The 15407-nt window shown below is 44.1% G+C and overlaps 1 protein-coding gene across 4 annotated transcripts in view; it reads left to right on the top strand.

The window, feature by feature from the left end:
* JADE2 (jade family PHD finger 2) overlaps window positions 1–15407 on the top strand; it is a 350683-nt gene that overhangs the window by 228462 nt on the left and 106814 nt on the right. For all 4 annotated transcript variants that reach the window (XM_044280921.1, XM_044280922.1, XM_044280920.1 and 1 more), the window contains one exon: window positions 3266–3477. In XM_044280921.1, coding sequence (XP_044136856.1) covers window positions 3266–3477 — 212 coding nt within the window. The remainder of the gene's footprint in view (window positions 1–3265; window positions 3478–15407) is intronic.

Genomic DNA, 15407 nt, shown 5'->3' with positions numbered 1-15407 from the left:
GTGTGTGTATGATCCCATCTATGTATGTGGTCAGTGTGTGTATGATCTTGTCTATGTATGTAGTCAGTGTTTGTATGAGCCTATGTATGTGGTCAGTGTGTGTATGATTCCATCTATGTATGTGGTCAGTGTGTGTATGATCTTGTCTATGTATGTAGTCAGTGTTTGTATGAGCCTATGTATGTGGTCAGTGTGTGTATGATCCCATCTGTGTATGTGGTCGGTGTGTGTATGAGCCTGTCTATGTATGTGGTTGGTGTGTGTATGATCCTGTCTATGTATGTGGTCAGTGTGTGTATGATCCTATATATGTATGTGGTCAGTGTGTGTATGAGCCTTTCTATGTATGTGGTCAGTGTGTGTATGAGCCTTTCTATGTATGTGGTCAGTGTGTGTATGAGCCTTTCTATGTATGTGGTCAGTGTGTGTATGATCCTTTCTATGTATGTGGTCAGTGTGTGTATGATCCTATATATGTATGTGGTCAGTGTGTGTATGAGCCTTTCTATGTATGTGGTCAGTGTGTGTATGAGCCTTTCTATGTATGTGGTCAGTGTGTGTATGAGCCTTTCTATGTATGTGGTCAGTGTGTGTATGAGCCTTTCTATGTATGTGGTCAGTGTGTGTATGAGCCTTTCTATGTATGTGGTCAGTGTGTGTATGAGCCTTTCTATGTATGTGGTCAGTGTGTGTATGAGCCTTTCTATGTATGTGGTCAGTGTGTGTATGAGCCTTTCTATGTATGTGGTCAGTGTGTGTATGAGCCTTTCTATGTATGTGGTCAGTGTGTGTATGAGCCTTTCTATGTATGTGGTCGGTGTGTGTATGAGCCTTTCTATGTATGTGGTCGGTGTGTGTATGATCCTGTCTATGTATGTGGTCAGTGTGTGTATGAGCCTTTCTATGTATGTGGTCAGTGTGTGTATGATCCTATATATGTATGTGGTCAGTGTGTGTATGAGCCTTTCTATGTATGTGGTCAGTGTGTGTATGAGCCTTTCTATGTATGTGGTCAGTGTGTGTATGAGCCTTTCTATGTATGTGGTCAGTGTGTGTATGAGCCTTTCTATGTATGTGGTCAGTGTGTGTATGAGCCTTTCTATGTATGTGGTCAGTGTGTGTATGAGCCTTTCTATGTATGTGGTCAGTGTGTGTATGAGCCTTTCTATGTATGTGGTCAGTGTGTGTATGAGCCTTTCTATGTATGTGGTCAGTGTGTGTATGAGCCTTTCTATGTATGTGGTCGGTGTGTGTATGAGCCTTTCTATGTATGTGGTCGGTGTGTGTATGAGCCTTTCTATGTATGTGGTCGGTGTGTGTATGATCCTGTCTATGTATGTGGTCAGTGTGTGTATGAGCCTTTCTATGTATGTGGTCAGTGTGTGTATGATCCTATATATGTATGTGGTCAGTGTGTGTATGAGCCTTTCTATGTATGTGGTCAGTGTGTGTATGAGCCTTTCTATGTATGTGGTCAGTGTGTGTATGATCCTTTCTATGTATGTGGTCAGTGTGTGTATGAGCCTTTCTATGTATGTGGTCAGTGTGTGTATGAGCCTTTCTATGTATGTGGTCGGTGTGTGTATGAGCCTTTCTATGTATGTGGTCGGTGTGTGTATGATCCTGTCTATGTATGTGGTCAGTGTGTGTATGAGCCTTTCTATGTATGTGGTCAGTGTGTGTATGATCCTATATATGTATGTGGTCAGTGTGTGTATGAGCCTTTCTATGTATGTGGTCAGTGTGTGTATGAGCCTTTCTATGTATGTGGTCAGTGTGTGTATGAGCCTTTCTATGTATGTGGTCAGTGTGTGTATGATCCTATATATGTATGTGGTCAGTGTGTGTATGAGCCTTTCTATGTATGTGGTCAGTGTGTGTATGATCCTATATATGTATGTGGTCAGTGTGTGTATGATCCTATATATGTATGTGGTCAGTGTGTGTATGATCCTATATATGTATGTGGTCAGTGAGTGTATGAGCCTTTCTATGTATGTGGTCAGTGTGTGTATGAGCCTTTCTATGTATGTGGTCAGTGTGTGTATGAGCCTTTCTATGTATGTGGTCAGTGTGTGTATGAGCCTTTCTATGTATGTGGTCAGTGTGTGTATGAGCCTTTCTATGTATGTGGTCAGTGTGTGTATGATCCTTTCTATGTATGTGGTCAGTGTGTGTATGAGCCTTTCTATGTATGTGGTCAGTGTGTGTATGAGCCTTTCTATGTATGTGGTCAGTGTGTGTATGAGCCTTTCTATGTATGTGGTCAGTGTGTGTATGATCCTTTCTATGTATGTGGTCAGTGTGCGTATGATCCTTTCTATGTATGTGGTCAGTGTGCGTATAAATGTGGTGGGGAATGTCTTAGGTGAGGATTTGTATGACTGCTTCCATATCCATGGTATGCAAGTGTGTCCATGCATGTGGTGAGTGTTCATATACAGTGTGTGTCTTTGTAAAGTTGTTTTATTAAACAATGAAACATAAGGTACAGCAGTTCAGACAATGATACAATGCTTTGAGGTGTATACATAAACCGATAGTCAGACCAGATCAGGACTTACAAGTAATGCAGTCATTGTACATATCTGGATGTGGCAGCACTAACTGTAGCAGCATCTCTGAAGCACACCACGCACCCCACACCTTTACAATTTTTGTGGGCAGCACCTGTTCTTATAAACTACATTTTCAAAGGTATGCACAATATTTGACATTTGTATGAAATATCTGTATTGGAGGCCCCCTATTTAGTGACAATGACGAGTGTGCCAAGACTTCCTTACCACTCGGCACCTTTTTATTTGGAATAAAATGCCTGGCAGGTACTGGAACCTACCGCTGTCCTCAGCCCTTCCAAAGTGCTAGCTTCAGAAGACCCCCAAGAGACTTCTATGTATGAGTGGTGAGTGCATTATGGATGTGCAATATAGATACTGACTGCATATATACAATGTACTTGTGTGCTGACATATGTAGCATTGACACGGCTCTGTCATTTATAATAGCTGCTCTACTTAAATACTGTTTCTGGGCAACCCCTTTATTTCCTATCTAATGGGGCCCTCGGTGTGAATGGAGAGAGGTTGTGCATACGTGACCAGCTGCGTCAGCCAGTTTCATTGGTAAAAAACTGCTGACGGCACAATATTTTAACAGTGACTATAATTCTCAAGAAGAAGATCTATTAAGTCTCTACTATATCTGAGTTTTCTGTGCCTGCTTTAGGATGAAAAGTATATTCCTACCTTTTACTTGTCTACAGAAATGCCACGGCTGGATGAGCTCACCCTAGAGAAAGTCCTGGAGGAGTTAGAGATGCTCTGCTATAAGAATATGAATGTGGCCATTGAGACAGAGGAAGGGTTGGGGATCGAATATGATGAAGATGTCGTCTGTGATGTTTGCCGCTCACCTGAGGGTGAAGATGGAAATGAGATGGTGTTCTGTGATAAGTGCAATGTCTGCGTGCATCAGGTAAAGGAACACAGTGTCCTACACGTATAACATCTACTGCAAACAAAATGGAGGTTCTGCTCCCCTCATTAACACCTAAGATGCTGCAGTTTCATTACGTGTAGCTGTACAGAGTAGAAATATTGTCAAAATAGAATATTAGCAGTGTTTTTTGGAGAGATTTTTATAAAAAAAAAACTGGTCCAAAAATGTAAATAGAAAAGAAGTATAAAATCCACCAATCCCTGCCACTGTGTCCACATTCCCTGCTGCTCTACTCTTCTTGTCTTGGCTGTGCATGCTTAAAATCAGCTGCACAGGGGCCCAGAGTGTGAGGGGGCCCAGCCTGGACTGGCCCACTGGGGAGAGCCTGACTAACAAATGAGCTTTCTGAGTTGCCGGTAAGCTCCTCCCACTGTAGGAAAAGTAGCTGGCTGCAGTGGGGCCCCCTTCCTGAACTTCAGAGGGACTGAGAGATGATCTGCTGGTCAGAATAGCAGCACTGATTCATAGGAGGGCTGGCAGGTTTTAGTGTAATCAGCACTCCTGGTCAGTAAGGCTGGATCCACAGGGTCTGCTTTTAAACAAATCGCGGGGAAAAAAAACCCCACTGCATTTTGCCGCAATTCTATCAAAAATAGGACCTTGTGGACCCAACCTTACTGACCAGGAGAGCTGATTGGTCTACAAACTGTCACTCAAAAGCACTGACAGCCTCTCCTCCAATGAGCCAGCTCTGCTAGAAGGAAGGAATGGCTGCTGCTTTCTGGAGACCGAGCCATGCTACTGAGAGGGGGAGGAGCCTGAGCCTGCTACTGAGAAGGGGAGGGGCCTGAGCCTGCTACTGAGAGGGGAAGGAGCCTGGCTGAGGACACAAGAACCACAATACAGAGCCAGGAGGTGAGGAAGGGATCTATATGTAATGTAGTGTAAAAGAGTGCCTGCCCTGCATGTATGACAGTGTGTGTATGTGAGAGTGTCTGCATGTATGACAGTCTGTGTATGTGAGAGTGTCTGCATGTATGACAGTGTGTGTATGTGAGAGGCACTGCATGTATGACAGTGTGTGTATGTGAGAGGCACTGCATGTATGACAATGTGTGTATGTGAGAGGCACTGCATGTATGACAATGTGTGTATGTGAGAGGCCCTGCATGTATGAATGTGCCTGCCGGCCGGCCCCGGGGATGTTCTTTGCACAGGGGCCCTCTGCTGTCTGTGTCCGCCCCTGCTTGAAATGTCAGGAAAGGCCCACTCATCCAATCACTGGCTGCTGCTGATTACGCTAAGGCTAGTAATTGGCTGAGTCGGCATTTCCTGCTTTTTCCAGCGTTTCCAGACAGAATACAAAGTAGAGAGCAGCATGGACCAGGGCAGCGTCTGAACACAGCGGCAGGAAATTGTGGAGGTAAGTGATGCTTTGTTACAATTTTTAAGGCTATCTGCCTGGAAAACTCCTTTAACCCCTTAAGGACACAGCCTTATTACACCTTAGGACCAGGCCGTTTTTTGCAAATCTGACCAGTGTCACTTTAAGTGCTGATAACTTTAAAACGCTTTGACTTATCCAGGCCGTCCTGACATTGTTTTTTCGTCACATATTGTACTTCATGACACTGGTAAAATTAAGTAAAAAAAAATGTGTTTTTTGAACCCAAAAATACCTAATTTAACAAAAATTTGGCAAAATTAGCAAATTTCAAAGTTTCAGTTTCTCTACTTCTGTAATACATAGTGTAACGGATCACCTGGCACCCCGACTGAGCACCTCCGTTGACGGATGCTCCTAGCGTTTTCCTGAGGTTTCCAAGCACTCTGGCAGACACCACAATCACCGAAGCAGCATATAAATCCTCTCAAGCATATGAATGCTGTAGACAGTGGAATAGGAAACCATACGAATAGGTTTACACTCCTAGCAGTCAAACTGGGACAACATGCAATAAATCCTCCCCCAAGAATGAGACGACACTTCACCTTGAGGGTTAAAACAGGAACTGACTTTATTTAGACATAGCACACCTACTTTAAACCCCCCCCAACAGCCTCATTTCCATACAATAGGGCACATGGAGTGCTATGGTACAAGTAAGGGTGGGGCCCGACAATAGCAAGGGCTGATGGGAGATTTGAGGGGGGACAGAGCAGCTGGTTCAAACTGGTCTCCCAGAGACAACAACTTGCTGGGGGAACAATGGGACAGGAAAAAGGGGGAGGAGAAGAGGCACAGAATAGCAATGCCTCCAACATAGCCCTTAACAGTCCACAACACATAGCAATACAATTTAACCGAACCCATAATAACATACACAATATCTAAGACAGCCCGAATGCAATCCGCTACACAGTCTTAAAAGGGCATTGTTTCCAAAGGTCATAATATGTCCACGGATGGCCCAAATTGCATTCAAACGTACAAATTTACCAGGGGACCATAGTCAGCAGGTAGGAGGCGGGCAGCCAGGCCTCTCCAAGGCCCAGTGGCGAGGCGGGTTTCGCCACATTTCTCCCCTTTACCATTGAGACTATCCAGACTCCAGACCTCCAGTCGGTCTGGGGCTCTGATAGTCAGCCGGCTTTTCTCACAGGGTGTAGTTGTCCCTATGGCCCCCTGCCGCTTGTGCCCAGTTGTAGATCCATGGCTTGGGGGGAAGGTAACCAGGGTGCCCTCTCCCCTGGTTGAACAAAGCTGTTGCTGGGGGGAAGGGGTAACAGGCTCCTCTCTCTGCGACACCCTCCCTTGTTGTAGGGGAAAACAGACTGCCTCTCCTTCCAATACATCATCCTGTTGTTGTGGACCAGGACAGACTGTCCATATCTCCAGTGGTGCAGGTACAGAGACTACGGTCCCATCTGCACCGTTACTGTTGTGGGGCTTACTGTCTCCCCTTGGTGTGCTAGGCAAACCGCTGGGGCTACTTGGGGAACAGCGGCCAGCAGTGTTCTGCCCAGATGCCAGCACTTCTGCTGGGGCAAGGGGGGTACAAGCCAGTCCTGTAACAAGGGGGTCGGTGGAGCAGAGGCTAGCGGTGCTCTGCCCGGATGCCAGCTCTTCTTCTGGGAAGGGATCAGTGGGTATCGCAGGCTCATCCCCTGCCCCCAGAACTCGGTTGGGAAGTAGCTGGGAAGGGGGAGGCTCGCTTACCTCCTCCTCCTGGTATCCCTGGAGATGGATGGGGCATCTGGACCGACCGTCCAGCATCCCTGTAGAACTGGCACCGAGCCTGCGGTCTCATCTGCGGCCGTGCAGAGGGGCTTGTGTTCCCCTTTTCCCGGTATCTCCGGCTGCTGGTGGAAGATGAGGCTGGTTGCCTCTCCTCCCCAGGACTCTGGTTGCTGTAGGGCAGAGGCACCCCACATCTCCTCCCCCTGAAACTCAGGTTGCCGCTGGGAAGAGAGACCGGTTGTCTCCTCTCCCTGTGATATGTACTGCCGTTGGAGATCTGGGCAGGCGGGCCAGCATCCCTGTAGGGCCGGTAGAGAGACCTCGTTCCCATCTCCACCTGCCATCTGTGGGTCCTCCCAGGACCAGTCGATAAGGTCCCTCATTTCTGGGGCTGGTTGGGGAGTAGGAGGTACCGAATGCAAGTCTCCTGATGACGGGCTTAGTTGTTAGGGAGGGGGAACGAAACTCACCGCTCCCAATGGTGTACAGTCCATAAGCCCCATCAGGTTAGAGACAGGCGGTGTCACTTGATTATATGAGTCCGCATAATTCTGTTCGACCTCCCACTGCTCCGGTGGTACTTGCAGGGTATAGGGTGACTGACTGGAGCTGAACAGGTGCTGGTAACCCTGCTCCAGTTCCCATTCCTGGACAGCTAGTTCAATAAGGTCTGGCCTTAGGTCTTCGGCCATAGGGAGATCCAGCACGGCCTCTCTGTAGTCAAATATGTCCCAAAGCCGTGACTCGGCCGCACTCCCAAATTCCGGTTCTGCAAAGGTCCCCCATAATAAGCCAGGGCCATTATAATCCTTGCCCTCTGGTTTGTCAAATTTGGCCATTCTGGGAACCCGCTGAACAGCGTACCAACGTAGCGCTTGGTATGCATCATCGAGACCCAGTTCCCTCCATGCCAGTGAATTAAGCGCATCACCAATTCCTCCTGGGCCTGTTCTCCCAGCAAAGGTATCCGTAGGGCCACTCTGGCCTGTAACCGCTGCTCCTTGCTGGGAAGACGCTCACCTCGCCAGCGCTGGACACCTTCTAGGGTTTCTTCCCACATCTCTTGTCGTGCGCTCTCTCTGCAGTCCAACCTGGTTGCCTCTCCTATTGGCTTGACCAGTGGTGCCAAGAGGTTCTGTAACCTCCGGTTAAATTCATTTCCTACCTCGAGCATTGTCCAGGGAGTCGCTGGTTCTATGCCGCTCCATAATAATTCCTGTGTCTCCAGGGTGTTGTTCCTCTCACACCAGGACGCCATCCCACTGCTTGCCACCAATGTAACATATCACCTGGCACCCCGACTGAGTACCTCCGTTGATGGATGCTTCTAGCGTTTTCCTGAGGTTTCCAAGCACTCTGGCAGACACCACAATCACCGAACCGAAGCAGCATATAATTCCTCTCAAGCATATGAATGCTGTAGACAGTGGAATAGGAAACCATACAAATAGGTTTACACTCCTAGCAGTCAAACTGGGACAGCATGTAATAAATCCTCCCCCAAGAATGAGACGACACTTCACCTTGAGGGTTAAAACAGGAACTGACTTTATTTAGACATAGCACACCTACATTTCCATACAATAGGGCACATGGAGGGCTATGGTACAAGAGAGGGTGGGACCCGACAATAGCAAGGGCTGATGGGAGATTTGAGGGGGGACAGAGCAGCTGGTTCAAACTGGTCTCCCAGTGTCCCTGAGACAACAACTTGCTGGGGTAACAATGGGACAGGAAAAAGGGGGAGGAGAAGAGGCACAGAATAGCAATGCCTCCAACATAGCAAACATCACAGCAAGATACATACAGTCCACAACACATAGCAATACAATTTAACCGAACCCATAATAACATACACAATATCTAAGACAGCCCGAATGCAATCCGCTACACAGTCTTAAGGGTATTGTTTCCAAAGGTCATAATATGTCCACAGATGGCCCAAATTGCATTCAAACGTACAAATTTACCAGGGAACCATAGTCAGCAGTTGGAGGCGGGCAGCCAGACCTCTCCAAGGCCCAGTGGCGAGGCGGGTTCCGCCACACATAGTAATACCCCCCAAAATTGTGATGACTTTACATTCCCCATATGTCTACTTCATGTTTGAATTATTTTGGGAATGATATTTTATTTTTTGGGGATGTTATAAGGCTTAGAAGTTTAGAAGCAAATCTTGAAATTTTTCAGAAATTTACAAAAATTCAATTTTTAGGGACCAGTTCAGGTCTGAAGTCGCTTTGCGAGGCTTACATAATAGAAACAACCCAAAAATGACCCCATCTAAGAAACTACACCCCTCAAGGTATTCAAAACTGATTTTACATACGTTGTTAACCCTTTAGGTGTTGCACAAGAGTTATTGGCAAATGGGGATGAAATTTGAGAATTTCATTTTTTTGTCTAATATTTCATTTTAACCCATTTTTTCCACTAACAAAGCAAGATCGGATCCGCAAAACACATACGGACGTCTGAATGGAGTCTTACAGTGGGGTGATCAATGACAGGGGGGTGATCACCCCATATAGACTCCCTGATCACCCCCCTTTTAAGGCTCTATTCAGACGTCCGTATGTGGTTTACGGATCCATGGATCGGATCCGCAAAACACATACAGACGTCTGAATGGAGCCTGACAGGGGGGTGATCACCCCATATAGATTCCCTGATCACCCCCCTGTCATTGATCATTGATCACCCCCCTTTTAAGGCTCCATTCAGACGTCCGTATGTGTTTTGCGGATCCGTATTCCAGCAATCAATTCCACCCAGTAGAGCCAAATAACACCGTGCAGCACAATATACTGCCCCAGCAGAACTAGATACCATAGTGCATCACAAAATACCTCCCCAGTAACTGCCCCTCAGTGGTGGCCGGTGCCCGCCGTCACTTTGTTCTGTCCTCCTTCTCCTGTTGCCTCAGGATGGTAGTACAGTTGAATTTGAGAGTCAGGAGAGGAACATTACAGCATTAGTTACCCTGCAGGCCGTCACTGAAGTTTCCCTTTAAGGTCTATGGCCAATCCGCTCCTGGTTTAACATATATAGTATATAGTTTAAATGTATTAATAGGTCCACATTCCACACAGCCTGCTTTTTCTTCATCATGAGAGTTTGTGGGTAACATTTGCTACTGTATGTCACTATAGTGCCATCTGTCACAAGTATACATTAAGCAATCCTCCTGACATATATTTCCAATATACATTGCAAATGCAGTAAATATACCTGGCCTAAATACTTTATTTTTAACAACCATAATGTACTTGTGTATAGAGATAGTGGCCCTGATTTATCATCCCTTCACTCCAGAATTCTGGCTTCAAAAACTCACAAAATGGGGCTTTTGTGACTTTAGGTTTATCTGCACAAAAGTCTTTTGCCTTCTTCCACCACACACACCAGTTCTGAAATATGGGTGTGGAAGTGTGTGTGGTTAGCCATGCTAATGAGTTTATATAGTAACATAGTTTATGTGGCTGGGGAAAATATCAGAAATAAGGATCTACCTATGACATTACTTTATTCTGTTAGGATACAAGGGTGTATGCCATCTGGTCCATTGTTTTGTCTATTTTCATCTTTTTAAGATGCAGCTCCACTTCTTCCTGGATCAGACAGGGCACTTTTAATGGGAAATTTACTTTTACATTCTGCATTTAATGTTACAGTTTATTTTCCTCAGTAAATGTAAAAAAAAAAAAGTATAATTTGCTTTATCCTCATGGTTCTCTGCAACCCCCCCTCCCCCCCCATCATTCTGTAAAGTTTAATTCCAGATTTATCACTGAGACCTTAAAAAGTCGCAAAAAAAGTGCAGTCTCACTCCAGTTGGAGGGTTGAGTAGGAAAACTGCAGTACCTTTTCTAGACAAAAGTGTTAGGTTTAAAGGGAAGCTGTCACCAGTTTTATGGTGTCCTTACTAAGGGTAACATAAACTAGTGACAGATTCCCTTAGCAAAATGCTGGGTCACTTTAACTGACCCAGCCATTTTGCTAAAATCTTGTGTTAAACAGTTCCAGCGCATGCTGAATGCGTCCTCTTATTCATGAGCTCCTGGCTGTCCCCACCCACCTGCTGCCGATTCTTATGGAAAAAAACTGTCAACCAGAGGCAGGGGGGTGGGGAGAGCTGTGTGCTCATGAATATGGGGACTCATTGGCATGCACTGGAGCTGTTACAACTTAGCAGCATAAAACTGGTGACAGATTCCCTTTAAGGGCCCATCCACCTAACCGTATATTTGAGTCCACAAAATTGCGAAAGAGATTTCAATGATGTCCGCATTCGTACTTCCATTTCGTGGCCCAGCAAGATGTCTTGTCCACAGAATAAGCATTTCTATCATAGGGCTGCCTGTTATCTGTGTTTGGCAGATCCGCAATTTGCGGCCTGCAAAAACGTATACGGTCATCTGAATGAGCCCTAAGGATGAGACAAATTTATCAAACAACATTTGATAAATTTGGCATTATGTATGCCAACACAGCTTCACGTAAACCTGACTTACAGATATTCCCCTCATGGTAAATTCCCACCTTAATGTTTAGAGATATGCCAGTATATTATAGGAAGGAGAGAGAGGACAGGAACTTCACAATGGTGCAAACCAGGAAAGTAGCTCCTCGGTCAAATGGGAATTTTCTTGTTAATAAGTTGTTAGAGCAATGTGTTTTGGGGCCATACCACCAGGCACAGCTCCCCGCCTCTCCCATTGAAGTGAATGGGAGCGCACCGCACATGCGCGGCCAACGCTCCCATTCATTTCTATAGGGCCAACGGAAATAGCCGACTATAGCTCGGCTATTTTCGGCGGCTCCATCGAAATGAATGGAGGGCGGCTGCACATGCGCAGTGCGCCCTCCTCCACTTTCTCTGCTCCGTTCTCCTTATAGGTGCGGGTCCTTGCGATATGCCCCCATTGTCTAAGATGGGATAACCCCTTTTAGTGTACGATTGGGCGAACAAGCATTCATAGTAACGTCAGATCTAGGTCATTGCCCAAAGTAAACAATCACAGAAAAAAGATACAAAACATCCTGCATGATATGATAGTAAAAATGCGGATGCGAATGGCCACATCTATAAGGTCACGGAAAATAATGCTCCAAAACAATAGGTGCAAAAATAATATATGTACTAAGCCCTCACTCTAATAATAAAATCTGAGACTCTTAGCCAATATATTTTTATCAAAACACATCTGTACCCACCTTCCCATGCCACGGTGGTCTCAGGCAGGTCCTACTCTAAACCTACCCATGTCGCTGGGCATCTACGTTCAGGAGAGCAGACTCTGCATATGTAGTGCATCCTGTACATCCGCATATTTACTATCACATGCAATATCTTTTTTCCATGATTTTTTTGATTTGTCTTGGAAGAGTGGCACCTTCGGGAGTGAATGCGCTTCTATCCCGGGAGTAGCATTCATGTGCACTTTTGCCTCACCTATTTAAATAGGTGACCTTGATTAACCCCTCAACTGCAAAATGCAGCGCATGTACGGCGGGGGATGCTGTGCTAGAGCGCATTCCGCCGTACATGCACGGCGGGCTGATCGGGCGGGTGCAGGAGATCACAGCAGGGGTCCGACAGTCCCTGGTGTAAAAATAATTAAAACTGTTAAAAAAAAAAAAAAGCCATTTTTGTCACCTTACATCACTAAAAGTGCAACTTCAAGTCATCAAAAAGTCATATGCCCCCCAAAATAGTGCCAATCTAACCGTCACCTCATCCCACAAAAAATGAGCCCCTACATAAGACAATCACCCAAAAAAAAAACAAAAAAAAAAAAACATGGCTCTCAGTCTATGGAGACACTAAAACATAAAAATAGTGCCAATCTAACCGTCGCCTCATCCCACAAAAAATGAGCCCCTACATAAGACAATCACCCAAAAATTTTTAATAAAACTATGGCTCTCGGTCTATGGAAACACTAAAACATGATTTTTTTTTTTGTTTCAAAAATGCTTTTATTGTGTTAAATGTGAAAAAAAAAATACATATTAGGTATCGCCGCGTCCATAACAACCTGCTCTATAAAAATACCACACGACCTAACCCCTCAGATGAACACCGTAAAAATTTTTTAAAACTGTCAAAACAGCCATTATTTTGTCACCTTACATCACAAAAAGTGTAATAGCAAGCAATCAAATCGTGATACGCACCTCAAAATTGTACCAATCAAACCATCACTTGATCACGCAAAAATTATACCCTACCTAAGACAATCTCAAAAAAAAAAAAAAATATATATATATATATATATATATATATGGCTCAGATTTTTTTGTTTGTTTCAAAAAAGATATTATTGTGTAAAACTTAAATAATAAAGTTTACATATTGGGTATTGCCATGTCTATAATGGCCTTCTCTATAAAAATATCACATGACCTAACCCCTCAGGTGAACACCGTAAAAAAAATAAACGAAAACGGTGTCAAAAAAGCAATTTTTTTTTTGTCACCCTACATCACAAAAAGTGCAATACCAAGTGATCAAAAAGTCATAAGCACCCCAAAATGGTACCAATCAAACCATCATATAATCCCGCAAAAAATTAGCCCCTACCTAAGACAATTACCCGAAAAATAAAAAAAACTATGCCTCTCAGAATATGGAGACACTAAAACATAATTTTTTTTTGTTTAAAAAAATGCTGTTATTGTGTAAAACTTTGATAAAAAAAGTATACATATTAAGTATTGCCAAGTCCGTAATGACCTACTCTATAAAAATATCACATGACCTAACCCCTAAATATCACATGACCTAAAAATAAAACTTTGTCTTTTGTCAACAAAAAGTCATATGCACCCTTAAATAGTACAAATCAAACCGTCGTCTCATACCTAAAAAAATTAGCCCCTACATAAGACAGTCGCGCAAAAAATAAAAAAAAACTATGGCTCTATAAAAATAGCTCATGATCTAACCTGTCAGATGAACGTTGTAAAAAACAAAAAAACCGCCAAAACAGCAATTTTTTGGTTACCTTGCCTCACAAACAGTGTAATATAGAGCAACCAAAAATCATCTGTACCCTAAAATAGTACCAACAAAGCTGCCACCTTATCCCTTAGACCTTTTTCACACGGGCGTCATGTTTTTGGCCCGGATATGATGCGGATAAGATGACGTCACTGTGCTCATCACATGGTCCATCACATGATCTTTTATCATAGTGATAGATCATGTGACGGACCATGTGATGAGCGCAGTGACGTCACCACAGGTCCTTTTCCTGTGCACAGCAAAGATAAAGACAGAAGAGAAGCCGGGCTGTGCGAGCAAGTGGATTAAGGTGAGTCAAATCATTTTTATTTTTTATTTTTTTACCCTCCATCCCTATTGTACTATGCATTCTGTATTAAGAATGCTATTATTTTCCCTTATAACCATGTTATAAGGGAAAATAATAATGATCGGGTCCCCATCCCGATCGTCTCCTAGCAACCGTGCGTGAAAATCGCACAGCATCCACACTTGCTTGCGGATGCTTGCGATTTTCACGCAGCCTCATTCGCTTCTATGGGGCCTGCGTTGCGTGGAAAACGCACAAATAGGAGCATGCTGCGATTTTCACGTAAATGCACAAGTGATGCGTGAAAATCACCGCTCATCTGCACAGCCCCATAGAACTGAATGGGTCCAGATTCAGTGCGGGTGCAATGCGTTCACCTCACGCATCGCACCCGTAAGGAAATCTCACCTGTGTAAAAGGGGCCTTAGTTTCCAAAATGGGGTCACTTTTTTGGAGTTTCTACTCTAGGGGTGCATCATGGGGTCTTCAAATGTGACATGGCAAGTTAAAATTATCCCAGTGAAATCTGCCCTCCAAAAACCATATGGCTTTCCTTTCCTTCTGCTCCCTGCCATGTGCCCGTACAGCAGTTTACAACCACATATGGGGTGTTTCTGTAAACTACAGAATCAGGGCAATAAATATTAAGTTTAGTTTGGCTGTTATTCCTTGCTTTGTTAGTGGAAAAAAATGATTAAAATGGAAAATCTGCCCCAAAAAGTGAAATTCAGAAATTTCATATCCATTTTCAATAATTTCTTGTGGAACACCTAAAGGGTTTACAAAGTTTGTAAAATCAGTTTTGAATACCATGAGGGGTGTAGTTTCTAAAATGGGTTAACTTTTTGGGGTGGTTTCTATTATGTGAGCCTCACAAAGTGACTTCAGACCTGAACTCGTCCTTAAAAAGTGGGTTTATGGAAATTTTCTGAAAAATTTCAAGATTTGCTTCTAAACTTCTAAGCCTTCTAACGTCCCCAAAAAATAAAATGTCATTCACAAAATGATCCAAACATGAAGTGGATATATGGGAAATTAAAGTAATAACTATTATATGAGGTATCTCTGTCTGTTTTAGGCCCAGTTCACACAAACGTGTTTTTTTTGCGAGTGTACAGGCCGTTTTTTTGTGTTCCGTATACGGAACCATTCATTTCAATGGTTCCGCAAAAAAAACGGAATGTACTCTGTATGCATTCAGTTTCCGTTTTTCCGTTCAGTTGAAAGATAGAACATGTCCTATTATTGCTCGCAAATCACGTTTCCGTGGCTCCATTCAAGTCAATGGGTCCGCAAAAAAAACGGAACACATACGGAAATGCATCTGTATGTCTTCCGTATCCGTTCCGTTTTTTCTGAACCATCTATTGAAAATGTTATGCTCAGCCCAATTTTTTCTATGTAATTACAGTATGTTATGCCCAGCCCAATTTTTTCTATGTAATTACTGTATACTGTATATGGCA

Source organism: Bufo gargarizans, chromosome 2 (genome assembly GCF_014858855.1).
Source record: "Bufo gargarizans isolate SCDJY-AF-19 chromosome 2, ASM1485885v1, whole genome shotgun sequence".
NCBI lineage: Eukaryota > Metazoa > Chordata > Amphibia > Anura > Bufonidae > Bufo > Bufo gargarizans.
This window is presented reverse-complemented; position numbering and strand designations above follow the sequence as displayed.